At 43.6% G+C, this 27,931-nt stretch overlaps 6 protein-coding genes across 6 annotated transcripts; 3 read left to right on the top strand and 3 right to left on the bottom strand.

The window, feature by feature from the left end:
* Positions 1-442: 442 nt before the first annotated feature.
* On the top strand, positions 443-27,765 carry LOC135181613 (uncharacterized). The gene is made up of 4 exons (XM_064154847.1): positions 443-827; positions 2,339-2,689; positions 15,890-15,898; positions 27,382-27,765. The coding sequence occupies exons 1-4, from the start codon at positions 521-523 to the stop codon at positions 27,696-27,698; spliced, it is 984 nt and encodes a 327-aa protein (XP_064010917.1). The 5' UTR covers positions 443-520; the 3' UTR covers positions 27,699-27,765.
* Positions 3,774-4,694, bottom strand: LOC135181722 (histone H3). The gene has a single exon (XM_064155049.1). The coding sequence runs from the start codon at positions 4,656-4,658 to the stop codon at positions 4,248-4,250; it is 411 nt and encodes a 136-aa protein (XP_064011119.1). The 5' UTR covers positions 4,659-4,694; the 3' UTR covers positions 3,774-4,247.
* LOC135181739 (histone H4) lies at positions 6,132-6,488 on the bottom strand. The gene has a single exon (XM_064155068.1). It carries the CDS (start codon positions 6,463-6,465, stop codon positions 6,154-6,156), a length of 312 nt encoding a protein of 103 aa, XP_064011138.1. The 5' UTR covers positions 6,466-6,488; the 3' UTR covers positions 6,132-6,153.
* On the top strand, positions 18,915-19,852 carry LOC135181717 (histone H1.10). The gene has a single exon (XM_064155043.1). It carries the CDS (start codon positions 18,958-18,960, stop codon positions 19,621-19,623), a length of 666 nt encoding a protein of 221 aa, XP_064011113.1. The 5' UTR covers positions 18,915-18,957; the 3' UTR covers positions 19,624-19,852.
* LOC135181734 (histone H2B 1/2/3/4/6) lies at positions 20,564-21,321 on the bottom strand. Its single transcript, XM_064155063.1, has one exon. It carries the CDS (start codon positions 21,291-21,293, stop codon positions 20,913-20,915), a length of 381 nt encoding a protein of 126 aa, XP_064011133.1. The 5' UTR covers positions 21,294-21,321; the 3' UTR covers positions 20,564-20,912.
* LOC135181724 (histone H2A.J) lies at positions 21,425-22,083 on the top strand. Its single transcript, XM_064155051.1, has one exon. The coding sequence runs from the start codon at positions 21,619-21,621 to the stop codon at positions 22,006-22,008; it is 390 nt and encodes a 129-aa protein (XP_064011121.1). The 5' UTR covers positions 21,425-21,618; the 3' UTR covers positions 22,009-22,083.
* Positions 27,766-27,931: the final 166 nt, after the last annotated feature.

The following is a 27,931-nucleotide window of genomic DNA, read 5'->3' as shown; positions in this document are numbered from 1 at the left end:
GGTGGGAGGGGTAGAGCTTCTCAGCAATATGATTGGACAGGTTTTGCTGCAGTATGTCCATTAAAGTAACACGAGAAGCTGTTGTTTGAAACACTGTAGCCACAGGTGAAAAAACAACGTAACCAGGAGAATTTGCAGTAAATTTACGCGTCTTCGTATTCTGAAATAGTAACTAAATATAAAATAATTTTTAGAAACCTAAACAAGAAAAGGGAAAAAAAAAACAAACCACCACCCAAAACCAACCAACCAAACAATTAAAAAAAACAATTCTGGAACGTACGAAAATGGGGCAGCAGCACGGAAAAGATTGCTTTGGAAAAGGGAATCATCTACTAAACTCGCATTTCTATTCACGCAGGGGCCACAAAAGAAAAAGCGAGAAGTGGCGGGAGCGAGCCCCAAGCCCCGCCCGTCCTCGCTACAGTTCCCAACCAGGTCGGACCCACCCGCATAAAAGCCAGCGCCGAACGTGGGTAGTACATATTTGCTCAAAGCAGGCAGCGGAAGGAGCAGCATCATGTCTGGCAGAGGCAAAGGCGGGAAGGGGCTCGGCAAGGGAGGCGCTAAGCGCCACCGCAAAGTGCTGCGCGACAACATCCAGGGCATCACCAAGCCGGCCATCCGCCGCTTGGCTCGCCGCGGTGGTGTGAAGCGTATCTCGGGGCTGATCTACGAGGAGACTCGCGGTGTGCTCAAGGTCTTCCTGGAGAACGTCATCCGCGATGCTGTCACTTACACGGAGCACGCTAAGAGGAAGACGGTGACGGCCATGGACGTGGTGTATGCTCTCAAGCGCCAGGGACGTACCCTGTATGGCTTCGGCGGTTAAAGCTTTTCTTCCCCAGACCATCTCGAGACTCCAAAGGCTCTTTTAAGAGCCACACACTTTATCTTTAGAAGAGCTGTGCCACTGTTAATTGCAAGGACATCTGAAAATCTGATTATCTAGTTTCTATAATTTAATAATGCCAGTTAATGGACTACAGCTGTGGAAGGCTTTACATTACATAAGCTTTGAGGAGTGAAGTGGTGTTCCTGATAAGGCTGAAATTCTTTTCTGTGCAGCATGGGGGCTTTTTCTTTGCTTCTTCAATTCCCTCAAAAATGTTACACCCAAATAAAAACGTGAAGTGCATAAACAGTGGTTTCTGTTTGCTTTGAATCTGGTAATTTAAATATGTGTTAAAATAGTCGTATCCTTGAGGATTATCAGTTGTATTTGACTGAATGGAGATAACCTGCAGGGAAGACAATGCATTGTCTAGGGAAAAATAAAATTGCTCAGTGTTTTTGTGGTATTTCTTTTTTATACTTTTTTTTTTCTTTCTTTCTTAATGTGTAGTCAGTTCCTGGTCAATACATTGTACTCCTTCTTTTCAAAACTATTTTTTCTACAGTACCCATTTGAGAGTACAGGGTTGGGTCCATGAATGAAAATTATGTCCCTGGTGGTAGCATGTTTCCAGAATATGCATCAAAAAGAGCCTTGTATATGAAGGTTTTTCTAGTTCTTCAAAACACAGAACATGCCTACCTGGGGTATGCTTCTTAGGTATCAGTGTTCTATCTCCTTCATAAAATGAAGGGGGAAAAGCTGCAGAAACATTTTAATTATTACCTGAAACTATTGACCAAAAAAAAAAAAAAAATTAAGCTTCTAATTTCACAATTCAATCTATTGTGTAAATTTACTCAAAATTTTTCTTTATTTAAGGTCTCTCTGTGAATTTCCTAGAGAGGAGGAAATAAAATTATAAATATAGATACTTCTTACATATTTCTAAAAGATATAAATTTGCATTCCTTCGGATATCTGGGATGTCTGTCTGTGCAGAGGGAGCAGGCTGTCTTTCCTTTGCAGCTCTGAAGATAATGAGCCTGTTACTATAATAGGGAGCTTTGTATGCTGATAAAGAATTTTCATTTCTTATTTTGTGTTTTTTTGTTTTTTTTTAATACATCTTTATTAACAACTACAGAGTATGAGCTTCCAGGTGAATTTTGAACTGTTTAGGAGGTTAGCAGAGATGGAAAACAGAAATACAAAATATTCAAGTGCTCCTTCTGAAATGACGGGACCTCTCCTCTTCATCGCCCCTGTAGCTTCTGCCTCCAGTCCTTAGATTCATACCGAGAGTCATGACAGCTGACGGGATAGCGGTAGGAGAGAATCTGTGTACGCGCAGCAGCAAACTCCACGCCTTCAGGTCCAGGCTAGGATTAACTCGGTACCCAATGACATTGCTCTTCTTGATGTCCAATCAGAGACGAGATGACTCTATAAATGGCGACTCTGCTCAGGCCGTGCCATTCATCTTTTCTTTCTGCGTTGTAGCTGTTTGGTGTTTCTACACGATGGCGCGCACAAAGCAGACTGCGCGTAAGTCCACCGGCGGGAAAGCTCCCCGCAAGCAGCTGGCCACCAAGGCGGCCCGCAAGAGCGCCCCGGCCACGGGCGGCGTCAAGAAGCCGCATCGCTACCGGCCCGGCACCGTGGCTCTCCGCGAGATCCGGCGCTACCAGAAGTCCACCGAGCTGCTGATCCGCAAGCTGCCCTTCCAGCGCCTGGTGCGCGAGATCGCGCAGGACTTCAAGACCGACCTGCGCTTCCAGAGCTCGGCCGTGATGGCTCTGCAGGAGGCGAGCGAGGCTTACCTGGTGGGGCTGTTCGAGGACACCAACCTGTGTGCCATCCACGCCAAGCGTGTCACCATCATGCCCAAGGACATCCAGCTGGCCCGCCGCATCCGCGGAGAACGTGCCTAAGGTTCCTGCCCTGCCACCATCAAACCCAACGGCTCTTTTCAGAGCCACTCACATGCACAATAAAAAGGGCTGCAACACTGCTTTTTACTGACACACTGAAGATACTTGTTTGTCTTGGTTCTCATTTTCATTTTCCTAATATGCAGTATTTGATTTTGGGGTGCCATGATTTTTTTTTCCCCTTTATCACTGCCTGGGTATAAGCACTAAACCCGTAAATCCTGCAACACTTCACACTTACTGCTGCAGTTCAGTGAGGTGTTTTGCTGACAACAAGGGAGTAAGGGCACTCCATGAACACAGATATGGAAAGAGAGACAGAATTTTACCTTGGGAGGTAAAGTTCAGTACATTAATTTAAGGTCAGTGAGCAGAGAACATTGGGCAGAAGTTTCCCTCGTTTCAACTGTGCTGGACTCCAAAGAGCTTTGAAGTGTGGGTGGTGTACAACTATCCAGGTTGGGCCGGTGCTTAGTAACTACACCTTATATTTATCCATCTTCCTGAGCTGAAAATTCCTGCATCTCATTGGAATTGTGTGCTGCTAGAGCAACCTGTTTTAAAGGAAGCTGCCACCTTAGCCCAAAAATTGTTCACCCAAGAGTAAGAATATTTGAAACATGTTAAAATGATAGACAAACACGGCTGAAGAGAGAGCCACACAGGGCTTCTTTCTCACAGCACAGAAACATTTCTTATGACCACCAAGAAATTATATTTTCCCAAATGTGTTACCACTGTTAATATAAAACTGTTGAAGGTAGGTTTTGGAAGAGAGTAGAGGGAATGGAAGTTTGTGTGTTCTTCATACATATTCTTGTACATATAAATGTACAAATGTACTGTACATTTATTTTGCTTTGAACTTATAGTGATAAGATTTTATTCAGTCAGAATGCTTTCCAGGAGTCTTCAGATCTGGCAGGACACAGGCATACATACATCACATTCAACTATGAATTTATCTTAAGATTCATCTTTGCTGGAATTCTTACTGTGAGGCATACATACAAGAGCAAACTCATCAGCCATTAAAATTTAAAAACTAGGCCCCAGATTAGTTGTTTTTTTTTTTCCATTATTAAACAAAGAAATTATTTACCTTTTCTGTGCACTTCTGAATTATGCATTTTTCTACAACGAGGTATTTCCAAGTCCCTTCACTAGTATAGCATCTAAGTTTGTTTTAAACAACTGCTTAGGAAGCAGAGAGATTTCACTGGAATTGCAGTGTCTAATTTAAAACACATCTGGAAAGCAAAGACCAGAAAAGTAGCAGAGCTGGGAAGTGTAGAAAGAAAAATTGAATGGTTTAAGTACTATTAGTTACAAAACAGTGTCAAAAATTAACGATATATTGCAAGTATATAAGTTTGGTTTTAAAAACAAACAAACGTGTTGCAGCCCTCTTGTGTAAAGTGGTGGCTCTGAAAAGAGCCTTTAGGGTACAGGGATAAAGGACTACAGGGACAACAGCCTCAGGCACGCTCTCCGCGGATGCGGCGGGCCAGCTGGATGTCCTTGGGCATGATGGTGACACGCTTGGCGTGGATGGCACACAGGTTGGTGTCCTCGAACAGCCCCACCAGGTAAGCCTCGCTCGCCTCCTGCAGAGCCATCACGGCCGAGCTCTGGAAGCGCAGGTCGGTCTTGAAGTCCTGCGCGATCTCACGCACCAGACGCTGGAAGGGCAGCTTGCGGATCAGCAGCTCGGTGGACTTCTGGTAGCGCCGGATCTCGCGGAGAGCCACGGTGCCGGGCCGGTAGCGATGCGGCTTCTTGACGCCGCCCGTGGCCGGAGCGCTCTTGCGGGCCGCCTTGGTGGCCAGCTGCTTGCGGGGAGCCTTCCCGCCGGTGGACTTACGCGCGGTCTGCTTTGTGCGCGCCATAGCTCCGAGTAAAAGAAAGCAAGCACTGCAACCACTGCTCCTGCAATGCTACCGCTGCACTGTCTGGGGGTCTCTTATAGTATGTTCCCTTCTCTGATTGGCTGGCACCATTCCGGCGCTGCTATTAGCTGCGTTCGAATTCGAAAAAGCCCGCCTCGAAACCGCGCCTTTCTGATCGCCTCCCAACGGCTCTCCCCCCACCCCCACCTTGCCCCAGCCTCACACTCTACCGTTTTCACATAATTTTCTCTAACTTTTTGTTTTGAAAGGGAATTTTACTTTGGAGTAGATTGTCCAAAACGGCAACGGGCAGTTTCCAATTAGTGCTGCCTTGTAGGAACAGAAGATGCATGTTGAATTTGCTCTCATTCCCTGGGATTTTAGCATTGAAAAATAATATTCATACCTTTTTTTTTTTCCTGAAAATCAACTCTTAGAACAATATTTCAGAGCTTGGAGTGTGGTTTTGTGTCTGGTTTTAATTGGTGTTTTGGAGTTTGTAGGTTTTTTGGGTCGTGGGTGTTTTTTTGTTTGTTCGTTTGTTTCATTTGGTCACTTGTTTGTGTGTGTGTGTGTGTGTGTGTGTGTGTGTGTGTGTGTGTGTTGTTTTTATTTTTACTGCTGATATGGTAAATTTTTCACATTGAGATGAAATAATTAAACGAGGACATGCCTTGGTTCAAGGGACATTATTTCCAACAGCTTTGAATTTCTTTCAGCATATGAACTATTCCCAGGCTGTTGTTTCATGACAAACAGATTTCACGGTCCCACAAGCTTTCTATTTTACCCACTACATATCTCTGCTATGTTTTCCTAACCAGGAATTTTGTACTTATCATCTGAGCAGGAAAGGGCTTTCAGGCAAAGGGAAGACTAGTGGATAACAAGAACAACTCTGCCTCCAGCAACCCTCACTTGAAATAAGCAGCTTCCTAAAATGTAATAAAATGGACACACCGAAAATCGAAAACTTGCTTAAAAGGGACACATTTTCAAAAAACAAAGCTGTGATCATCCCAACTCAATATTTTATGTGAAGGAGAGACCTGCTGTGACACTTCCTACCCCATACATGTACTCACTAGCTTCAACAACTTCTGTATAAGTATGCATCTACATCTGCTACTAAAGCAGGCCACAAGAGGAGACAGGCAGGGTTATGGATAGCAGGCTAAGCCAGGGCAGCTCAGCTGTTTGAAACTGGGTTTTCTTCAAGAACCTGTTATCCAGTTGATTTTCTCAGTCAACAGTCATACACCTTCTGGAGTCTAACTCACTATTGATGGTGAAGTACTTGTTTCCTCTAATGTGGTTCAGCAGGACAGTGTAAGCACTTAAACTAGCAGCAATTACCAAACACATATGGAATTATTTCTATTGTAGCTTACCAATAAAAACACGCGAACTCTGAAGCAACACAGCTCTTTTACAGGTTATGTGGGTGGCTCTTATAAGAGCCTTTGGGTTTTCACGATCGTCTGGGGACACAGCTTTAACCGCCGAAGCCGTACAGAGTACGTCCCTGGCGCTTAAGGGCATACACCACATCCATAGCTGTCACCGTCTTCCTCTTGGCATGCTCAGTGTAAGTGACAGCATCGCGGATCACGTTCTCCAGGAAGACCTTGAGCACACCGCGAGTCTCCTCGTAGATCAGCCCCGAGATACGCTTCACACCACCGCGGCGAGCCAAGCGGCGGATGGCCGGCTTAGTGATGCCCTGGATGTTGTCGCGCAGCACCTTGCGGTGGCGCTTAGCGCCTCCCTTGCCGAGCCCCTTCCCGCCTTTGCCTCTACCAGACATACTGCTGCACTTCTACGCGCCCTGTCTGCCAAAAAGTAACCCCCAGCTCTCTGCGTCACGGCTTTTATGCGGGTGGGTCCGACCTCGTTGGGAACTGCAGCGAGGAGGGGCGGAGTTCCCGCTATTTTTTCTCGTCATTGACAGATCAGCACAGTGAAAGCTGCGCAGTGTTATACTCGCAATCGAAACATTCCCCTAAACATATTCATAACAACTGGAATTCATTTCCCTCTTTGTTGAATTTGTATAAATCCATTTGCTTTTCACACGCTAGGGTATTTTTCCTTCTTGCAGCAACCTCTGCTACGAGAACAGACTGAAAGAGTTGGGGCTGTTCAGTCTGGAGAACAGGAGACTCCCAGGTGACCTCATTGTGGCCTTTCAATATCTGGGGGGGGGGGCCTACAAAAAAGCAGGTGAAGGATTTTGCAGGATATCAGGGAGTGACAGGACTAGGGGGAATGGAGCAAAGATGGAGGTGGGTAGGTTCAGGCTGGAGATCAGGAGGAAATTGTTCAGCATGAGAGTGGTGAGAGCGTGGAACGGTTTGCCCAGGGAGGTGGGTTTCTTTTGTACTATAGATCAGGCTCTTCAATCTTAATCTGTTGATTTGTGGATCTAAACCTATAGTGGAAGCAAATGAGACTCTGAATAACTATTTATGAAAGCTAAGGAACCATCTGTATCTCAGGATGTTAAAGAACATCTCAAGCTGCAATAACTTGTAGAACAACACATAAAGAATGGTTACATATTGCCTGAAAAAATAAATTGGTTACCATATGATATTCTGCTGCCCTTTTATGTGGGAAATGCAAGCATTATTTCTTCACAGTCTTTTAAACAGTATTGTATTAAAATATATAATGTTGTTTATTTATCACAAAACAGTAAGCAAATTCAAGCCTTTTCTACTGTTACTAGCTTGAAGAAGGATTCTAAGATACTTATTTTTAACTTTTTCCCTTCTTCGCTTACTAATGCCTCACTAAGAGCAAACCAGCAAATTCCAGTACTCCTGCTACTCTTCTTTCCAGTTCCTGCCCACAGTGCTCAAGTAACAGCACTTTTTGGTTCTTTGTTTTTTTGTTTCTCATTTAGCACCTATGTCAATAATGACAGATTGACTCCAAGATGGGATCAAGACAGATTTAATTGTGTGAGGCAGAGGCAAATTACTAAGGTTCTACTGTACTGAGAGCACTCACTGTGATGGTTTGGGTGTTACCCGCCTCCCCCTCCAACTTTGGAAGTCACCCAGACTAGACTCAGCCGGCTCTAGAAATTTGAATGAAGCTTGTATTTGCAGCTTAGCACAATATACAAGCAGATATTTACAGTATATACAGAAGTATACAAGTTAAAAGGTAATACAGAAACACAACAGGCCTCCTAGAAAGCTGTGTCCCCAGGAGGGGCTCCCAACCATCCTTTCACCTTCTCCCACCCCTCTACCTTACCCCAGACATTGCCTTGTGCCCCAAGGAAGAATGGAGGGTGGGCCAGAGAGGTTAGGAAGCAAGTGTATTAATCAGAGAAATGGAAGATGGGGTTAGAGAGAAATGCAGCTCAAAGCCCAGGCAGTGCCTGAATACCTTATCTATGCGTGGATTCTTGCTCTTATACCTTTCAGTAAGCCTAAGAGTGAAGTAGACATCATCATTATTTTCCTTTCACAGCCTGTAATCTAGTTCTTCTGACCTAAACATTCTAGCTAGCTTCAACCTAGCACACTCACTGTCTATTCCCAGGATTTTTACATGCAGTTTTTAGTTTCCACCTGTAACTTTCTGTCTGCCTTGCTTGTGTTTGGTTTTACATCTTCTAGGTAATCTTTGTGATGGTGTTTTTATATCTCTTTTAAGTCTTGACTTCCTACATGTCAAGCAATTAGGATGAACAATTATTTATATTATCCTGACTTTAAAACATTATTTATTAAATTGTAACAGAAGTTCAGGCTTTAGTTTTCAGTTTGTTATTAGGACAAAATTTACTGTCAGACATTAAACTGCAAAAATATATTTGAATAGACTGGTGGAAATAGGTTCCTATTTTTCAAACTAGTAGTTTTAAAGGTCTTATGAGTGTTAAACAGGTTTTCATATTCCTTGTGCTTTCCACTCACTGGCAGTTGGTACTTTATTCTCTAGTCAAAATATTGTCTGTCATGTTCAAAGAAAACTGGAGTTACAAATTGTCCTTTGAGAACGAGGCAGGTTGAACAGTGCCTGCTTTCCATTGTTATCACACTCCTCTGGTCTGACATGCTGAAAACACAGTACATCTCATCTGAACTATCTAGGGAAAAGAAGCAAATTCTTCCCTCATACTGAAAACTTATTCACAGAGGAGAAGACCTCAGAAGAGAAAGGCAAAAGGACAATGAGCTTGAAGAATAACATATTACAAAGAAAACTGCACTAGAAGGATTGAAAGGTTGCCATGGTTTTTGCTGGCTGCACTAGTGAATCATCAGGTTCCTTCACACAGCTAACAAAGAATAGTGTTTTCCTGAGCAAGCCAGACCAGAATGAGGGATGGGGAGGGGCAGAAAGAAGGTCTGTATATCTGGCTCAGCCCAATAAAGTATAAAAACTGACAATGATTGAAATAGAGTTTGAAGAAATCAATGGGTTTGAGATTACTTCAACCAACATGTTCCTTCCCACTGGCTCAGAAGGCCCAGATTGAGACAGTAAGCATATAGAAACCAATGGTGAGAATCATGTTTGAACTGTGATTTAACTGCATATTGCAAATCATAGAATGGTAGGATCTGGAAGGGACCTCTGGAGATCAACAAGCCCAACCCCTCCACTAAAGCAGGATTACCTAAGGCAGGTAACACTGAAACAGATCCTCAAAGTCTGTAGAGAAGGATACTCCACAACCCTGTGGTGCAGCCAAATGCTTTTGTAATGCTAATGGTGGAATTTGAGTACGTTGCTCTATCAGTCCAGTAAACCAAAACCCCATGTAATGCCAAATACACTCAATGAGAAAATATAGTATTAAGCATTAAACTTCTCATATGCATAATGTCTAAAAGATCCTGAATGGAGACTATTTAACTCTGACAATGTAGATTCATAGAATGATTTGGATTGGAAGGGACCTTAAAGATCAACCAGTTTCAAGCCCCACAACCTTGGCAGAGACACCTTCCACTAGACCAGTTTGCTCAAGGCCTCATCCAACCTGGCCTTGAACACCTCCGGGGAGAAGGCTTCTACAACCTCCCTGGGCAACCTGTTCTAGTGTCTCATCAACATGATGTGGGCAGTAGGGACCTGCTTCTGCCTGTGTGTAAGACTATAAACTGCACAAGATCTGACTTCCTTCTTACACCTCAGTCCTCTCTTCATTCTCTGTATGCCCATGTTACCACACCTTCAGTTCAGCCTATAAGCCACACTACAAAGTTGTGCTTCCTGAGCAACCTGTATGATTTTGCTGAGAAATGTTTTGAGCACAGAAAAGCTTTTATCTTGAGAATGAGGTCCAATTCAGCATTCACATGAGCGGATTTGCCCTTTGGAAGGAATCTCCTGGTATTAGAAGATGCTTCTGTGGCTAAGTAAAACTAGCAAATAATGTCATCTAATGTTTAAATGCTACAGCTATCAGCTTCCTGGTATGTTGATCATATCTATCTGATGGATAGGACAAGATATTTTTGAGGATTGTGGTCATGAATTTAGCTTAAATTATTTGGACTTTGATACCAAATTTCATGTCTCTCCTTCCCACTTCCCTACCAACTGAAACAGTCAGAGGTGGAGAGCCCCAGTTTCTTTTTTGTTTTGTTTTGTTTTGTTTTGTTTTGTTTAAGAATCTCTTCAGTCAGAGATCTAAAAGGATGAGCTGCAGCCCTGGTTTGGACTGTTTCTAGTTGTGTTGCTGCCAAGTCCAGAAAATACAGAGACTGATAAATCAAGAACATGCTTTTGTCATAGCCCAGCAGACCAGATTGACCTTTGAGGATGCAGCTTGCCACGCATGGAGAGTGGCCTCTCACAAGTTGGAAGATGATCCATATGAGGCCAAAATCTTTCCCTGCCCCATGCCAGCTGCAGACAAGGGCAAGTGCATGTTGTCTGAGTCAACACTGTGTCCTTCTGCAAAGCAGCAGGAGCTGGATGCCATTTCCTCATGGAAAACGACATCACAGGATTAGTCTCCAGCAGGGAACTGCAGGAGGGGGCACTGCACACGCATATCCAAAGGAATTTTGTACTTGGCAGACACCAGCATCCAAGCACTCTTATGTCCCTACCACAACTCACACCTCCTCCTCACAGGTCAGATGTTACAGGATTCCTTTCAGAGACCTCTGTACTACAATTGCAAAAAGACATTTTCTGAGGTGTTTATTTCACACAGTGTATCAACTATCAGAATTCTTGCTCGTGGTCAGCCTAGCACAAGTCTGGAGTACTAAGCTGTGATATGTCTCTGTCTTGGAAGCAGAAGGTCTGTATGGATCTCACCTTTATGACACCAGCACAAGCTACAGATTTGCAGAGTCATTGAATAGCTGGTATGTCTAACTAGGTACATGAAAGAAAGGTTGGGGGAGTTCTTAGACCATATTTGGGGTTTCAGGAAGACAGTTCTTCACGTGAAGCTGTCTTAAAACATGGCAGAGAAAGAGCAGGGTCAATAACCTACATCTGGGGCCAGGGATGCTCTCTTGCCCAGGTTGTTTTCCCTCCCTGGGCGCTGAACTTCTCCCAAGACAACAAAAAAATCTCTCCCACAGGTTCTCCAACTGGCTTCCCAGGGCCAGGATGGCTCATGGAGCTCAATGGCTAGTAGCACACCACTCAAATCTGCTCCTGCATTCTGACCCCTGACTCATTGCTTAAGCTAAATTTAAGCTAAAAAAACATATCATGGAAGTATTGTAAGCATAATGTTTCAAGGACAGCTAAAACTAATCAGTTGCTCTCCTTGCCTGGGCTCCCACAGAGTTACACTGGGCAGTAAGTTCCCTGTTGAACTCTGCCAACTCTTGGCAAAGACATAAGTACTTAGCAGCAGCTGAAATATTAGTGTGTCCAAACAATCTCTCTGGGGCATCGTCTTCCAAGTAATGAATCAATTGTGGGCATCCTTGTAGGAATGTATTCAATTTTGTCTTGGGCTGTGTGTTTCTGGAGGAAATCAAGCCTGGAAAACAGTGACGTGTATTGTGTCAGTGTCTACTGCTGTGCTTTCTCTTTGTTACAGTACTAACTTGGTTGGAAAACCAAATAAATTGGTTGGAAACCTCAGCTGGTTACAGGGTTTTGTTTAGTCTTAAGGTCTGGACACAGCAGCAGGCTTCCCTTCAAGTATCCAGCAGCTGAAAGAGATCATCACAATCCTCAAGTCTTTTCCAGGTCAGACCATGAGCTGGTCTGCTTCATGTGCAGAAGTTTTCAATCCCCTTTGAGAAACTGCTTGAGAATTATCTTGATCTATGCCTCAGGTTTATTAGGCTCTATTGATTTAATATATTATTTTATGCTCTATCTACTCTCCCTAGCTTAGGATCATCTACACATGCTAAGGGTACATTCTTTCTTACCATCCAGGTCATTACTGAAAACACCAATTAATATTAGCTCTGGAGCATTGTCTTCTTTTCCATGTGGCCACTAGGATGAGTCACTTGGTGACTAGTTGCCCACTACTGTAGTTGTTAACTACAGCCCTTTGACCATGATCTACAGTCAATATTCAGACACTTAACACCCTGCCCATGCTCCTTAAGATCCTACATGAGAATGCTGTGTAAGATGGTTCCAAAAAATCTTACTAAATGCCAAGTGTATTGTATCCTGCCTCCATGACCTGCCCCCACAGATTGTCCTTAGTATGCAATTCTCTGATAATTAACAGTACTTAGACCTCAGTAATTTTGGTTGCTCCCCACCCATCATCAAGAGTCAATAAAAGACATCTTTATTTCTAATGATTGTTCAGTGAGATTTGGAGGCTCTGCTACCTTCTCAAGTTACAGTGTCTACTATGTCACTCTGTATGAGAAATTATTTCCTTGCTGCAAACTGGATGCAGCAAAGAACATTAATTAGTGTATTTTTTAAAGGTATATACTGAGGAAAGATCACTTCCTTTATGTTTTCAGTCTTTGAGAAGGTGTTATACTTCCTCAGGAAAATGCACAGGGTGTGGCTTTCCATTAGGGAATAGGTCCTAGACTCTCTGCTAATTACTATTGCTCTATTCTGTGCTTTCTATTGTTGTTTACTTATTACTTATTTCTAAAAGAGAACAAAATGAGACACAAAGCAACACTGCAGCATGTCAGGAAACTCTAGGGAAATAATGCATCCTCTACTGAGACTCTTTGTAAAGTTAATTTTGGAGCGAGACCATTAAGCCTGGCTTTAATTTCTTCCCTTATACTTTACAAACCAATATTTATTTTGAGTACTGCAAATTCTTGATTTTATTAATATTTTCCTTGAATTTTGCTGAGCTCAATATAGATGAAGTATTCCTTTCCCATGCTGTGCAGAGTCTGCTAACCTGAGCAGTGCATACATCTGTAACACAGAAGGGCTAATTATGTGCTTAGTTCTTGCCCAGTATTCTTCAGACACCTTAAAAGCAACAAAGTGGCTGCATAGGCTGGGTGCAGAGCTCAGTGTGCTGCACGTTATTATAAGTAAGTTTTCATCATCCTATTTCTCTTTACTCAGCAGGAAGGGCTACCTTTGATAACTTAGGAAATGACATCTAATAACATTTACACCCTGCATGCCACTGAAGGGGTAGGATGCAGATTTTCCACACTGATAGTCTAGTTTCAGTTTTTATCTATGGCTGGATCAGTATTTGCAGCCTGACCCACAAAAAAAACCCCAAAATTGTCTTTTGACAGTATGTTGCATCTGGGAGAATAGGCAGCATATAACATCTCATTTTTCTCCAGGCATTCAGTGAGAGTTACAGTTACAGATGCATTTCAATGCTTTTGCATATAGGTCCCTGTATTTCTTTGTCTTTTCTCAAGGTGAAACCCATACAAAGTCGATTTGTCTACATAACAGAGTAGAATAGAATCGTGCTCATAACTGATATTGTTATATGTATAGAATGAATCATAGAATGGTCTAGGACCTCAAGGATCATCCAGCTCCAAGTCCCCGCCATAGGCAGGGACACCTTCCACTAGAGCAGGATGCTCAAGGCCTCACCCAAGCCAGCCTTAAACACCTCCAGGGAAGAAGCATCCACAGCCATTGTTGTAGCAGCGCTGCTAATAGCAATGACACTTATCGCTCCCAGGGATGGGTGGAACAAAGTAAAATACAAGAGGATTATCTGATCCAAAACGTTTCAGAAGGCTTTAATTTCTTTGGACTGTTAAGAAGATTTTGAGGCTGGTTCATTAAAATGCATAGCTCTTCTTTTTAGCTGGTTAGCAGTCAGGAGAGTCACTTTTGATCACTCCAGAATTTAGGAACTTTTACAAGTGGTAGCTTTACTGAGACTCCAACTAGACTTAACAAGTCCTACAGTCATATAACGACTGATCCAAATCAGGGCAGTTCACACTAGTCTTGACAAGCCTTGAAGCTAAAGGGCTGTTTGAGAGGCAACAGTGAAGCTCCCTTTATTTAACCACAAAAAAATAGAATGCAGTGTATGTGCCATTCAGAGTGAAACCTATACATAGGTTTCATCAATTGATTTGGATAGGATTATAATTCTGCATATAATAAAGCAGGAAAATATTGTTTCCTCCAACCAGTACTGTGAAGATGCACTCTAGAGTGCATTGTCCAGTGCACATTGTCAGTGCAACAGAGACGCTGGCATAACTGGAGTGAGACCAGCACAGGCCCTCAGAGATGGTTAAGGGACTGAAGGATCTCTCATGTGAGGAGAGGCTGAAAAGCCTGATCCTGCTCAGATAGAGCTCTCTGCTGGCTCTAGCCAACCCTCTTTTTGAACGTGGAGGTAAAGTCTGTGGCACTGTGTGCTAGATTAGAAATTTAGATAATTACTCCTTCTTTTAAGAGTTGTGATTGCCCCACCACTGCCACTGTATTTTTGTTGTCCATGTAAAAAGAACACAGGCTTCTGCTCTAGGGACAGCCCTTTGTCATCCTAACTCTTCCCTGCTACATGAACTTTGCTGTATTGATAGCACAGTTGCAGCACGCCAGAGACACAGCTATTGTCTCTCGATCTTGTGATGGTGCTTTTATTATTAACATTGAAAGTCATTACCTGACTGTCTGCAAAATCAATCTTTGCAGGAAGATCATAGAATCATAGAATCCACCAGGTTGGAAGAGACCTCCAAGATCATCTAGTCCAACCTGGCACCCAGCCCTATCCTGACAACTAGACTAAGATAACATGCTTCAATTAAAAGGTAATTTCTCCAGGTCTTTACCATGCTAACAACAGCAATTTTAATTAAATGACTACAAGCTTCCAGCTAAATTTGGCTAATCATCTTATTTGAAGTGTTCTTCTGCAGTCTGAATGTCTAATTGGCCTCTGTTTATCTATTACCTAATCCATTTCTTCTCTATGTGCAGCTTCTGTCTTGCTAAGACAAATGTTGATGTTTTCTCTGCTAACAGTTTTATGAATAACTTCTTATGTAATATATGAACTACTATGTTTTGAAGACCTTTACACTGGATCACTGCTGGTTTTTAGAATCTTCTGTAACCTTCACTAGCATCTATACTGCTAGGTAAGGAAGGAAGCCAGGTCATGCTATGTGATGATGCAGGGATATGAGGTTCTGTTTTGGAGAAGAAAGCATATATGTTTTAAGGAAGTATTTAAAAAAACCAAGATCCATTAAGGTCCTCATTAGGAGATAAACATCCAGATGGGATGGTTGAAAGAAAAAAAAACGAGGAGGACTTTCAATCTTTCTTGTTTGATTCAAATACAGTATATTAAAACAAAAAATCACACATGAAAAATTGGCTTTTTACATGGAAAGTGAAAATATTTTTTTTAATTGCCAGCTCACTAAAATTTTTATGTTGCTTTGTTGGGTTTGTATTTTTTTTTCCCAAGCTTGACAGGGAGAAAACTTCTCTGTCAGGTTCAAAAATTGTTCCACACTCTACCACTCTTTTGATAACTTCTGTGTGGGATTCTTGCTTTACTTCATCTTTTTTGTCTCATCTGTAAAGCACCCAGGGCAATATTGGTGTTATTTTGTCAGGTATCTAGACAGTGATTGAACTTTATGAAAACTGAGACTTCTTATTTTAGTTGACTGTTGCATTTCATAGCTATTTCCAGAAATGCCTGAAATTTGTTTAAAGCTTCTCACAGTTTTATCCCATTAACTAGGAAAAAAATAATTTTTCCCCCACACCACTTCATATCTTTAAAACCCTTCACTTGGGAAAAAAACAATTGCCCTTCACAGGCATAGTTTGTAAGACCAGGAAAATGCCTGAAATTTTTCTAAAGCTTCTCACAGTTTTATCCAATTAACTAGAGAAAAAAAATCCTTCCCTCCTCCCTACTTCATATCTCTGAAGCCCTTCACTTGGAAAAAAAAAATGCCCTTCACAGGCATAGTTTGTAAGACCAGGAAAATGTTTTACTGCTCAGAAGTAGGCCAGGAATAATTTTCTGTGCAGAACAGAGCCAATGTGGTGGCTGAGGAATAGACACAATAAAGGGCACTAATAATGCCAGAGGCCAGCTGCCAAGACTTTCAGTGTAATAGGGGAAAGCAAGGAACTTTAGAAGTGCACCTCAAATCAGGGGTTGAGAGAACAGGGAACTGTTAAGAAAATGTGCATATTTACATGGAATTATCCAACACTAAAATAGCAAGCCTTAAATTCTGCTTCTTGAAAATCTCAGATAATTATCTTCTTCATTTGCATTCCTTTCAAAACCAGAGGTGATCTTGTCCCTTTAAAACTTGTCACAAAGTATGGACAGCAATACCCGCGGGCTGTGGAGTGGAGTTCGAGTGATTGTTGCTACTTAGAGACCAAAATCTGGGTGTACCTTGCATCTTCTGTCGTTATCTCTAACGTGCAGCTTGTTTAGGGGAGGAGGGAACGAAATCTTTCCTTTGCTGATGGGCTGAGGACAGGTTTACAAAGAGCCATATTAAAAGCAGACTTGCCCAATTGTGGATGCGAGGAAAAGGACAGTGAAGAAGCCTCAATTTGCACCAGCAGTTTGCTACTTAGTACACACCCAGTTTCCAGTGACACAAACCAGTCATAGAGTTCTAACATTACAGAGATTAAGGCACATTAAGCTTCTTTCAGTCTTTATTCGCAAGACAATGTCCTTTATATTAAACAGACTTGGAGAGATGATTATCCTTCCAGGCTGTCTGTTGTGTGATTTGCAGCCCGATTTCATGTTATGCCCATTTCCATTCACCTCACCTGCAAAATAAGCAACTACGTTTTCACCTCTCAGAAACATATTCGTGCTGTTTATTTGGGTCACCAGCCTGTACTTGCAAATTCTATGGCTACTGTGGATTTGGTCTAGTTGCTTAAGTGTGCACGACATCAATTCCACGAAAAAATGTAGCAGATTTCAGAGCCCACTTCAGTATGATATTCAGTCTGTTTATTACTGCAGGGGTACTGAAAAGTCTAATTTCCCCCTTTCTCTTATTGTCTCTTTCTCTCCTTCAAAATAGATATTACCTGGTCTGTATGCAGACATAAATCAAAAATAGAACTGGAAGAGACTAAGAAGAAGTGGCACTTTTCACTTTTGTTATTCTAATGGGGCTTAATTTTGCTTGCCGTTTTAATCTCAGCTGTTCAACTAATGTTAGAATCATAGAATCAACCAGGTTGGAAGAGACCTCCAAGATCATCCAGTCCAACCTAGCACCCAGCTCTATAAAATCAAGTAGAATTTGCTAGAAAGTGTAATTTAATTGTGTCTTCAACATTTAAGCTATGAAAACAAATGCCAGGGCCGATTAAAACATACTGCTTGTCTTCTAGGATCTCCAATTCACCCATGCCAGAAGAGGTGCTCCTTGCTGAAATAGCTCAGGGATGTTTGTTGTGAGAGTATTTTAGAAAGTACAATGGAGTAAAATAGTAACTTTAGTCTTAATTTGTTCTTTGCAATGGGGGACGAAAATCTGGCTGCTTTTGAATTAGAAGTCAATCAATGCCTTTGTCTTCTGATTTAGTGAAAAATGATCCCAAAGAATTAATATCTGTCCTTTAAAAAAAATAATTAATTTCTATTGTCAGTTTATGGAGACTTAATAATGAAGTGGGATTATAATAACTGATGCTGATTCGGATTTATATGGGTGCTCTGAAAAGCATTTCAATGTTCTGAGGATTTGGATGAAAACATAATGAGCAGCTATTTTCCTTTAAAGCTGAGAATGGCAGGTTTTATGAAAAAATATGAAAGAAAAAAAAAAAAGAAAGAAAATCACCAACAGTCTATGTCCAAATATTTCAAGGTAATACTGAAGCTGAGCATTCTGTTCACAATGGGCCAGATTTCCACACTATTTAATTCATCTGAGAAGAAATGAAGTTTCAGCTGGCTCCATTAATGTATAGGCAGCATAAGATACATTGCAGTGTATCTGCCTCTGACATTTCTCCCCTAAGAGTCTGCTTCTGACTTTTGTAAGACTTAAATAATAACAATATATACTACAGTAGCTGAGAAAGTGTCAAACGAGCAGTTTATCTGGAATTTATATGCATTAACTAGGCAACGACAGCTTCATTTTAGAAACAGAGGCTATTTGTAAAAATATCAGAATCTTGCTATTCACTTTGAGAACACTGCAAAAATTGCAAAGCTCTGGCAAGTTGCAAACACTTTTCAACAGTATATATATTCATCTGAAGGTCTTTGATTTTCCCAAAACACGAAATTCTGAAGAAATACAGTATCCCTAATAGCTAAAGATATGGTTAAGGGAGCCGAATCTTTATCCATATTCAGAGCTCAGCCATGAAATTGTGTTACTTCCTTCTCTTTGAAATCAATTTACGACAAAAATACTGAAGCTGCACCCTCAGTTTCTATCGTAATCTGTAGAAAAGCCCCTAAAGAATAAGCCTGCGTTTCTGGGAAGACTTTTTATCTATGGATTTTATTTTAATTTAGAAGGAAAAACAAAAGTTTGCCGTTCCTGGGGTCTGTCTGGCTGCAGAGCGCGGCGTTAAATACATCTTTTCTCTCTCATCTGGGGTCCTAACAGCAAGGAACTCCTCCGAATGAAAGTCCACCGTCTTATCTTCAGTCCCCCATGAAACTGGGGTGATTTCGTGGCACGTATTTTGCAAAAAATATGAATTTATAACTCCAAAGAAACACAGACTCGGAGGGCGAAAAGCTCTTCCTGGCTAACAGTTAGGCGGGCTCTGCAAAGCACCAATCACAGATCACCGCTTCGCTATAAATTCAGGCATCGGGGTTACTGTAGCCCAATTACTTTCTTTTGATTAGGAAGAAGTCTTTGCAGCGATGTCGGAGACCGCGCCCGCCGCCGCGCCCGCTGTTGCGGCCCCCGCCGCCAAGGCAGCCTCCAAGAAGCCGAAGAAGGCGGCGGGCGGCTCCAAAGCCCGCAAGCCCGCGGGCCCCAGCGTCACCGAGCTGATCACCAAGGCCGTGTCCGCCTCCAAGGAGCGCAAGGGGCTCTCCCTCGCCGCACTCAAGAAGGCGCTGGCCGCCGGCGGTTACGATGTGGAGAAGAACAACAGCCGCATCAAGCTGGGGCTCAAGAGCCTCGTCAGCAAGGGCACCCTGGTGCAGACCAAGGGCACCGGCGCCTCCGGCTCTTTCCGTCTCAGCAAGAAGCCAGGAGAGGTGAAGGAAAAACCCCCGAAAAAGCGGGTAGCTGCAGCCAAGCCTAAGAAGCCGGCGGCCAAGAAGCCTGCTAGTGCTGCCAAGAAGCCCAAGAAAGCGGCAGCTGTGAAGAAGAGCCCTAAGAAAGCTAAGAAACCGGCTGCCGCTGCAGCCAAGAAAGCGACCAAGAGCCCCAAGAAAGCGACGAAGGCTGCCAAGCCCAAAAAAGCAGCGGCAGCAGCTAAGAGCCCAGCTAAAACAAAGGCGGTGAAGCCCAAAGCAGCCAAACCCAAGGCAGCCAAGCCCAAAACGGCCAAGGCGAAGAAGGCAGCCGCCAAGAAGTGAAGTGTTGAAGTGGAAAGACTTAAACCCAACGGCTCTTTTAAGAGCCACCCACTGCTGTCCCCAAAAGGGCTGATACACTCCGCTAAAGGAGTTCTGTGCCTGCCGCAGAGCGGACCCCAGGGCGCAATCTGGGTGGGACTTCCGACTCTGGAGTGGATGGGACGCTAAACTTCCGACCGTGGTTACGCTAAGACTTGGAAAAATAAAGTTTACGTTCTCTGTCATGAAACGCTTTCTAAAGGCTGACTTTTTCTGAGCCTCGCAAGACGGGGAGGGAGCGGCGGGTGGTGGAAGACTTTAGGGCATTTATCGCTGCGGGGCGCAGAGGCTTCTTTCAGTGACTTAACCAGCCCGGTTCCTAACAGCCTGATGCGGCTGCCACACCTCCTAGTGACCGTAGCTGGAATCTATCAGCACGACTTTTCAGTTTCCTTGGCAATGACCTTTTCTCTGTCAGCGCTGTCGTGGGGCAGGACTTGATTTCTGCGTGACTTCACCGACCTGCTTTTTGAGATGTGGGAGACAGGAAGGAGGAGGTAGAATTCTGTCGGGCAGTTCCTGAGCCTAAGCGAGCAGGGCGCTTTACTGCCAGGGGCCTCTGCTCCGATATGAGAACTGGAGCCGAGCGGCGCGGAGCACCATGGCAGCACCAGGAGGGAGCACTGCCGCCGGCTGTAATTGGTGAACGCAAAAAACCGCAGACACTTATTGGGCGATTAGAACATTTCGAAAAGCCCGCTCTGGGTCCGCACTTGCTTGGGAGGTACATCCGTGGAAAAGGGGGCTTCCTAAAGCGTCTATCCTATCAAGCAATGTCCTTGACTCTCTTCGTCTTGTTGGCATACAATGCTTGTTTTCTCGTACCGATGTTAAAAAAAGGCATTGCAACTAGGACTGTCCCAGGATTATTAAAAAAAAAAAAACCAAAACAAAACTAACGTGGTTAGTTGCATTTATTTCCCCATCACTTTATTTTCTGGGGCGAATGTGCTCAAGTAGCATGAATTAGTTCTGTATAGCCATGTAAGATAAAAGCATACACACCGATGCTCTGGGAAACTCAATGTATGTAAGCTAATACATTTGCTAAAGATGCAAGCTAATTGAAACAGATTAAGCGTTACAAGCTCTGAGGGATGTGGTTTAACACATCTCAAACTTCATACACTGCTTTAAAAGCAAACGAACAAAAAAAGCCAACCAAAACCAAACAGTGCTTAAAGCTCTTTAAGTGAATATGTGGGTGGCTCTTAAAAGAGCCTTTGGGTTAACTGATGATGAGAAACGCACTACTTGGAGCTGGTGTACTTGGTGACAGCCTTGGTGCCCTCGGACACGGCGTGCTTGGCCAGCTCGCCGGGCAGCAGCAGCCGCACGGCCGTCTGGATCTCCCGCGACGTGATGGTGGAGCGCTTGTTGTAGTGCGCCAGGCGAGAGGCCTCGCCGGCGATGCGCTCGAAGATGTCGTTGACGAAGGAGTTCATAATGCCCATAGCTTTAGACGAGATGCCCGTGTCGGGGTGCACCTGCTTCAGCACCTTGTACACGTAGATGGAGTAGCTCTCCTTGCGGCTCTTCTTGCGCTTCTTGTCGCCCTTCTTCTGGGTCTTGGTCACGGCTTTCTTGGAGCCTTTTTTAGGCGCAGGAGCGGATTTGGCCGGCTCAGGCATTTCAGGAGCCCTCCCGTTTTCTGCAAACAAGAGTAACAACCGAAACCGCTGCCGCACCCTCTATTTATAGCGCCGATATGCAAATAGCCGACCTCTAATTCACACAATGCGATTGGACCGTCGCTCAATAGGGCTATGTCTTTGCCTTTGATTGGTGGCAATACGATCCGTCGTCCCATTGGTTGTAGAGTCAGTGACGGCTACGAGCCAATCACCAATAGCTTATCCCGCCCAGGAAAAGGATAAAAGGGAAGGAGTAGCTCACTCGGTAAGATACAGTCTTGCCTTGTTTTGTAAGTGAGGGCTTTCTGCGGGAACGTGAAGAATGTCCGGCCGCGGGAAACAAGGAGGCAAAGTTCGTGCTAAGGCCAAGTCCCGTTCGTCTAGGGCCGGGCTGCAGTTCCCCGTGGGTCGCGTCCATCGCCTGCTGCGAAAAGGTAACTACGCGGAGCGTGTCGGGGCTGGAGCGCCTGTTTACATGGCCGCCGTACTGGAGTACCTGACGGCTGAGATCCTGGAGCTGGCAGGCAACGCGGCCCGCGACAACAAGAAGACTCGCATCATTCCGCGCCACTTGCAGCTGGCCATCCGCAACGACGAGGAGCTCAACAAGCTGCTGGGCAAGGTGACGATCGCGCAGGGCGGAGTGCTGCCCAACATCCAGGCCGTGCTGCTGCCCAAGAAGACTGAGAGCCATAAGGCTAAAAGTAAATAAGCTCAGTGGGCAAAGCTTCTCACGAGTTTTTTACACGAAAATAATTACAACCCAAAGGCTCTTTTCAGAGCCACCTACACTATCACAAAGGAGCTTGAGTTGCTTTCTTAACATATGTTTTGGTGATAGACATTGCTTACTGATTTTGTTTAGGAGCTAAATCTATGTGCTGTCATGTGTTGTACGTTTGGTTTGCTACCAGATAGAAGTGATAAATTTCCCTTTTATTGAAGGAATGCTTTATTTGTGGTTGTCCAGTGTCTTGTAATGAGTAGTAAAACACTTGTCCTATGTGATGAAACTGCTCAGCTTTAACTTCACATACTGCTTATATTCTAAAGTAGGGGAGGGGTGAAGGGTGACTAAAAGACTCAAAGGGGTATGAGAAAAAACGACATTACGACTTTGACAAACGTGTAACTATATCTAATAATGAAGGGTTTCTTTTGTAGGCATTTGTTCTCTAAACTTCCTTAAATCTGTGACTTGATTCTTATTTGGCAATAAAATAAGAAATGCTTTAGGGAAAGCAGCTTGTTTTGATCTAGATTCTTAACTAGTCGGGCCTGCACTATAAAGCAACTATGCAACATCTTTTAATTCAGAATAAATTTCTTACAACACAGGTAAATTCGCGTTTTAAATTGGAATTTCAAACTTGCTGCTCAAATTCTTTTGCTGTGCATAGCTATTTCTGTGTGATATCCGTTAACCCTGGGCAGTTAACACTTCTGCTCTCCCCCATCCTCTGGAGGGAAGGAGAAATGCCCTAGCCACGGAGGAAAGAAAATACTACCTATAAAAAGGTGGTACTTCCTGTGCTTCTCCTCACCATCAAGCTGTAGCAGGGAGGCCTTTTAGCTATAGCTGTAACATGGCCAAAGTAGAAAATCAGCAATATTTTTTTGAGAAACAAAGAAGGGGGAGAACTTTTGGAAGCATCAGACTATTCTGATATAGTGACAGCAGCTGTGCCTAATGAGTTTTATTTGCAGGTGGATACATCAAGCTGTAATTATCCCCGTATGCTGTGGGTTGTATTTTGGCATTTGCTGCTTTTGGTTTGGTTTTGATTGCCTGTATTTTTGTCATGTTTTTTATTTGTTGGCTTGTTGTTTTTTGATCATTAGCTGCACTCCTAGCACTTATGCTTCTCTTTCTTAAGAACAGAAATGATATAAACATATCACAAATCTTATATATCTAGTTCCCAGGACAGACACCTGTGTATGTGCATTGTTATTACAGAATTGTTTAGATTGGAAGAGACTCATCAACAACTATCTAGTCCAATACTCTTTGACATGGACAGGGATGCTTTCCACTAGATCACATTCCTCAAAGCCTTGTCCAACCTGGCTTTGAATGCTCCAAAGAATGAGGCATCCCACAATTTCTCTACACAACCTGGTCCAGTGTCCCACTACCCTTGTTGCAAAATAACTCAATTCCTTGTATCCAATTTAAATCTTCCCTCTTTCAGTTTAAATTCATTGCCTTTTGTCCTCTCATTAATGTTTTTATCTGCCTTGGTAAAAAAGTCTTCCCAACTTTCTATATGGAAAGGCTGCAAGAAGGCATTCCCAGAGACTGATAATACCCCAACCCCCCCACCCCCCCACCGGGCTTTCTTCATGGGAAAGATGCTTTAGCTCCCTAATAATTTTTGTGGCCCTACTCTGAATGCTCCAACAGGTCCATATCTTCCTTGTGCTGGAGAACCCAGAGCTGGAGAGGTAAGGTCTTACAAGAGTGGAGTAAGGCAAGAGAATCACCTCCCTATACCTATTGGCCTGACTGGGTTTCTTTTGCAGTCCAGATTGTGAAGGGCTTTCTGGACTGCTAGCACTGGAATTGCAGAGAAAGCCTGTGAGGGTGGGGAGATCTGTAGCCAAGAGTGTGATTTTTTTCCCTATGTGGAACTCAGAATTGATATTATATGAAGGGGCCCTGCCTTTTGGAGTGTGTAGGCAAGTCCAGCATATCTTTCAAAAGCCTTGTCATCTGAGCAGAAGAAAAAATGCTATTCTTTTTATTTCATTTTAAACACCTCTTACTTTACTCACCACTCTGCTTGCCTCAGGAACCAGAGTTTCAGTCTCTCCAATATTCAGCTTCTTAGCATTCCCTACTTCTTGTTCTTAGACACTACTGGTTGTATGGGTTGTGAGCACTGTGCCACAGTCACACCAATGTGGCCTCATATGAAAATGTCTTATAAATGAGAGGGATTATGTGCTAAGAATGATGCAAATCTACTGCTGTTAATGTCTTTCAGCAAATCCCATGGGTGAGAGTACGTACAAAGTTCAAATAAACAAGCTTTCTCTTACATGTACAACAAAGCAGAGCAAAGAGGAAACCCATACCATATGGAGCCTTATCTGTATCACTGAGTTCCAACACATCTTCACATTCTAAAGAACTTATGACAAAAACAAACCTCTCTCCAACTTTTTAATGTTATAGGCCTCAGTTATATTCAGGGATAATTCAATAGTGACAGCCTATGTATCAAAAGTCACAGAATTGTGTAGTTAGAAGAAAGGCTTTTCTCTCCCTTTTCAACTTTATTTTGCTTGCAGTATTAGAAATTAGCTGCTCTATTAAAAAGATCTTTATATTACTTTCATTTGTATACTGTATTATTACAGGTTTACATGGATTTAACTTGCCATATAAGCTTCAAGAAAATGAAGACTAACTTTGCAGTTAGATATAATGCACTGATGTGATCATTTAAAAAGAAAGCATTGTTTTATTAATGATGTAATTTCTCGTGCAGCCATCTGTGGTGAGATGCTGTCTTCCTGAAAAAAACAAATGCAATTTCCTCATTAGAGCTTAATGAGGACCTAGGGTGACTACCCTAGCTAAGCACACTTGAAAAGCTGCATAATTTTCCTTATTAATGGAGTAAAGCTTTGGAAAGGTTTAATTTCTCATAATACTTTCTCCTATTAATATATATACAAATTCATGAGGAAAAAACATGGTCCCTAAAATACAAAGGCTGGATCCTAAACTTTGATCCAAATCATAGTTCCTGCTTCCAATAACAATAAAAGCAGCTTCATTAGGGAATATGCTTAGCAGCAAAATTTTCTTCCTTTGTTGATTATTTTTGTGCCAGATAACCCTCTGATCCGTAAAGAAGTTGACTATGGCAAAACCACAAGTGCCCATGAAACATGTCTGTAGCAACCCTTAAGCAAAGCAGCCTCTTAGAAACTGTAAACTACATTAAAAGTGCATCACACTTTTGGGAAAGGGCTTTGAAGATAATTAGTCTTTAAGCTGCTGGTCTCATCCACTTGAACACCTATTTCTGCCAGGGTGCTTTGAAATATGATCTCCCAAGTTTTTCAGTGGTAATACCGCTAGAGGGAAAAGTTATACTTGGGATACTGACCATGCATTTAGGAAGACCTAAGAACAAATAATATAGACACACAAAAATATTTTGTGCTGTTTCTTTAGACGTCCTTTAATATTCATAATTGTTTATAAATGCCTCAGGAAACATCTAGACGCAGATCTTCAGGTACAAAGAACAAGGTACACTTTGTGCAGCCAGAGGGCAAAATCAGACAGTAGCCTGGCTGATGCACTAATGACAGACTTTCTGGTTAATCTACAAACACTTTTGATTCACTCTGTTCAGTCAAAAAGCTAACATAATCTGAAGTTAGTTTTACCTGCTCATGTTGTGTCTATTTTAGTGTCAACTCTTCATTACTTATTTAAAATAGTAGATTGTATGAAAATGGAATTCACAGTGATAATTATAGCCAAACAAAAGACTTGTGTGGAGGCTTTTAACTTAAAATATTTATCTCTCAGTCATGATTCCCCTTAAACATAGGAGATGTATTCTGGCAAGAAATATTGTGGAGATATTGCCTAAGTTATGTAAAATATGTCCAGGAATGAAAATATATAACATATTTGAAGGATATAAATCAGTTATCCTGTTTTGGCAGGAGAATTGGATTCGGTGCTCTGCAGAGGGCCTTCCAACCCCTACCATTGTATGATTCTGTAATTTTTTAAGAGATAGATGTTTGAAGTGTACAAAATATCAATTATATAACAAACAGCAAGTGCCACAGCTATATACCTTCTATTCCAAGCAAGTAACGCTTAAAATCTTAACACAGTTAATTAAAATGTTGCCTCTTATTTCTCAGTATTTAATAACTCACATTAAAAATGGAGTGCAACAAACTGTAAACAGGATATATATGAGGTTCCTTATCGAAAGTGGGGAATGCAGCACAAATTTTCCGAATTACTTGAATATACCTGCTTATAATTATTTTTTTCGATGTCATACAGACATACAGTTAGTAATCTCTTCAATGTTTTCTTTCTCACGTGGGATGCCGTTGGACACATGCACTTCTTTATTTCAGAGGCCAGGACCACTTCCAGAGCCTGCAGCTAATGGTGTCTATGGGGCAGGGCTGCGGGAGTGAGGTAGAAGAAAACGTAAAGGGTAAATGCTTTCCCCTGCTCCCCCGAACAGCCTTCCAAAGAGCCCTAGGTCGAGGCGTTTCCCACCAGATCGCATCACTGGACACTTAATGATTAAGGCTTTCGGAGACTCCTTGCTTTCTCAGCAACCTGCGCCGTGCAGATACTTAAGTATCGAAGGCTCGAGGCCGGCCTCAGGCCTACAATAAAAGGAAAGATGTTAGGAGAGCAGCGTCGAGGAAGACAAAACAGAGAGGTCGCCATTGCCGAATCAAAGAGAGATGCACAGAAAACGTCCTCTCCGAGAGCTCCGCAAAAGCGGAAGCTGGAGGGAGCAGAAGGGAGGGGCGGTAGGGCAGAACGCGGCCCCAGATTGGTCCGATTTTGCCGCAGACCGGCGGCCAGAGAGAAGCGACGAGCCAGGATCGGGACCAGGGCCTCCGCAGACAGAAACGCGGGCCTAGGGCCGCCGCCCCTGCTGCCACCGGCGGAAACCCATAGCCGCCTGGCAACAGTCACGGCGCAGCGCGGGCGGAGGAGAAGAGGACGGGAGAGGGGAGAAGCGTTACGAAGCGCAGGCTGTCGCGGGGGGCGGCGCGCAGGGCGGCCCGAAAGCGGGAAGCGCAGGGCAGGAGCCCAGCCCCGCTCGCCCGCGCGTGGCGGGGGCGGGGGCGGGGGCCGGGGCCGGGGCCAGGCAGAGCCTCCCGGCCGCGGCTGAGGCGAAGTGCGTGCCGAGTCGCGCGGGGCAGGCCCCGGGACCCAGGGGCGGGTAAAAGGGCGGAGACTGCGGTCACGGCCGCGCCTCCCGCCGCAGTTCTCAACCAGGTCGGCTCCAGGGAAATATTACCGCGGCTCGGGCAGGCTGGTGGCGTGCAGTGCGAGGTTGCGAGTAGTGAGCGGTCATGTCTGGTAGAGGCAAAGGCGGGAAGGGGCTCGGCAAAGGAGGCGCTAAGCGCCACCGTAAGGTGCTGCGCGACAACATCCAGGGCATCACCAAACCTGCCATTCGCCGCCTGGCTCGGCGTGGTGGCGTCAAGCGCATCTCGGGGCTCATCTACGAGGAGACTCGCGGTGTGCTCAAGGTCTTCCTGGAGAACGTGATCCGCGATGCCGTCACCTACACCGAGCACGCCAAGAGGAAGACCGTGACGGCCATGGACGTGGTCTACGCGCTCAAGCGCCAGGGACGCACCCTCTACGGCTTCGGTGGTTAAACTCGAGTTGCAGAGGCTGTTCACAGGACTCGCTCCGTCAAAACATCAAGGCTCTTTTAAGAGCCACCCACAAATTTCACACAAAGAGCTGCTTATTACTATTTCTGTGTTTTGTATTTTTTTAATATAGTTAGCTAAAAACATTTTCTGATTTCAGAGTTTGAGGTTTTTTGTAAATTGATTCAGAAAGTCTGATGAAAGGACTCCACTGCTGAAAAACTTTTTAAGTGTGC

This window comes from Pogoniulus pusillus, chromosome 15, assembly GCF_015220805.1.
Source record: "Pogoniulus pusillus isolate bPogPus1 chromosome 15, bPogPus1.pri, whole genome shotgun sequence".
Taxonomy (NCBI): Eukaryota; Metazoa; Chordata; class Aves; order Piciformes; family Lybiidae; genus Pogoniulus; species Pogoniulus pusillus.
The sequence above is the reverse complement of the archived record's forward strand: the minus strand, read 5'-3'. Positions and strand labels throughout refer to the sequence as shown.

What these genes read in the sequence shown, in the direction of transcription:
- LOC135181734 (XM_064155063.1), bottom strand. Translation starts at nt 21,293, where the DNA reads ATGCCTGAGCCGGCCAAATCCGCTCCTGCGCCTAAAAAAGGCTCCAAG.
- LOC135181722 (XM_064155049.1), bottom strand. Translation starts at nt 4,658, where the DNA reads ATGGCGCGCACAAAGCAGACCGCGCGTAAGTCCACCGGCGGGAAGGCT.
- LOC135181724 (XM_064155051.1), top strand. Translation starts at nt 21,619, where the DNA reads ATGTCCGGCCGCGGGAAACAAGGAGGCAAAGTTCGTGCTAAGGCCAAG.
- LOC135181739 (XM_064155068.1), bottom strand. Translation starts at nt 6,465, where the DNA reads ATGTCTGGTAGAGGCAAAGGCGGGAAGGGGCTCGGCAAGGGAGGCGCT.
- LOC135181717 (XM_064155043.1), top strand. Translation starts at nt 18,958, where the DNA reads ATGTCGGAGACCGCGCCCGCCGCCGCGCCCGCTGTTGCGGCCCCCGCC.
- LOC135181613 (XM_064154847.1), top strand. Translation starts at nt 521, where the DNA reads ATGTCTGGCAGAGGCAAAGGCGGGAAGGGGCTCGGCAAGGGAGGCGCT. An exon ending in TACCCTGTATGGCTTCGGCG is followed by an intron (nt 828 to 2,338) that starts GTTAAAGCTTTT and finishes TCTGCGTTGTAG; the next exon opens with CTGTTTGGTGTTTCTACACG.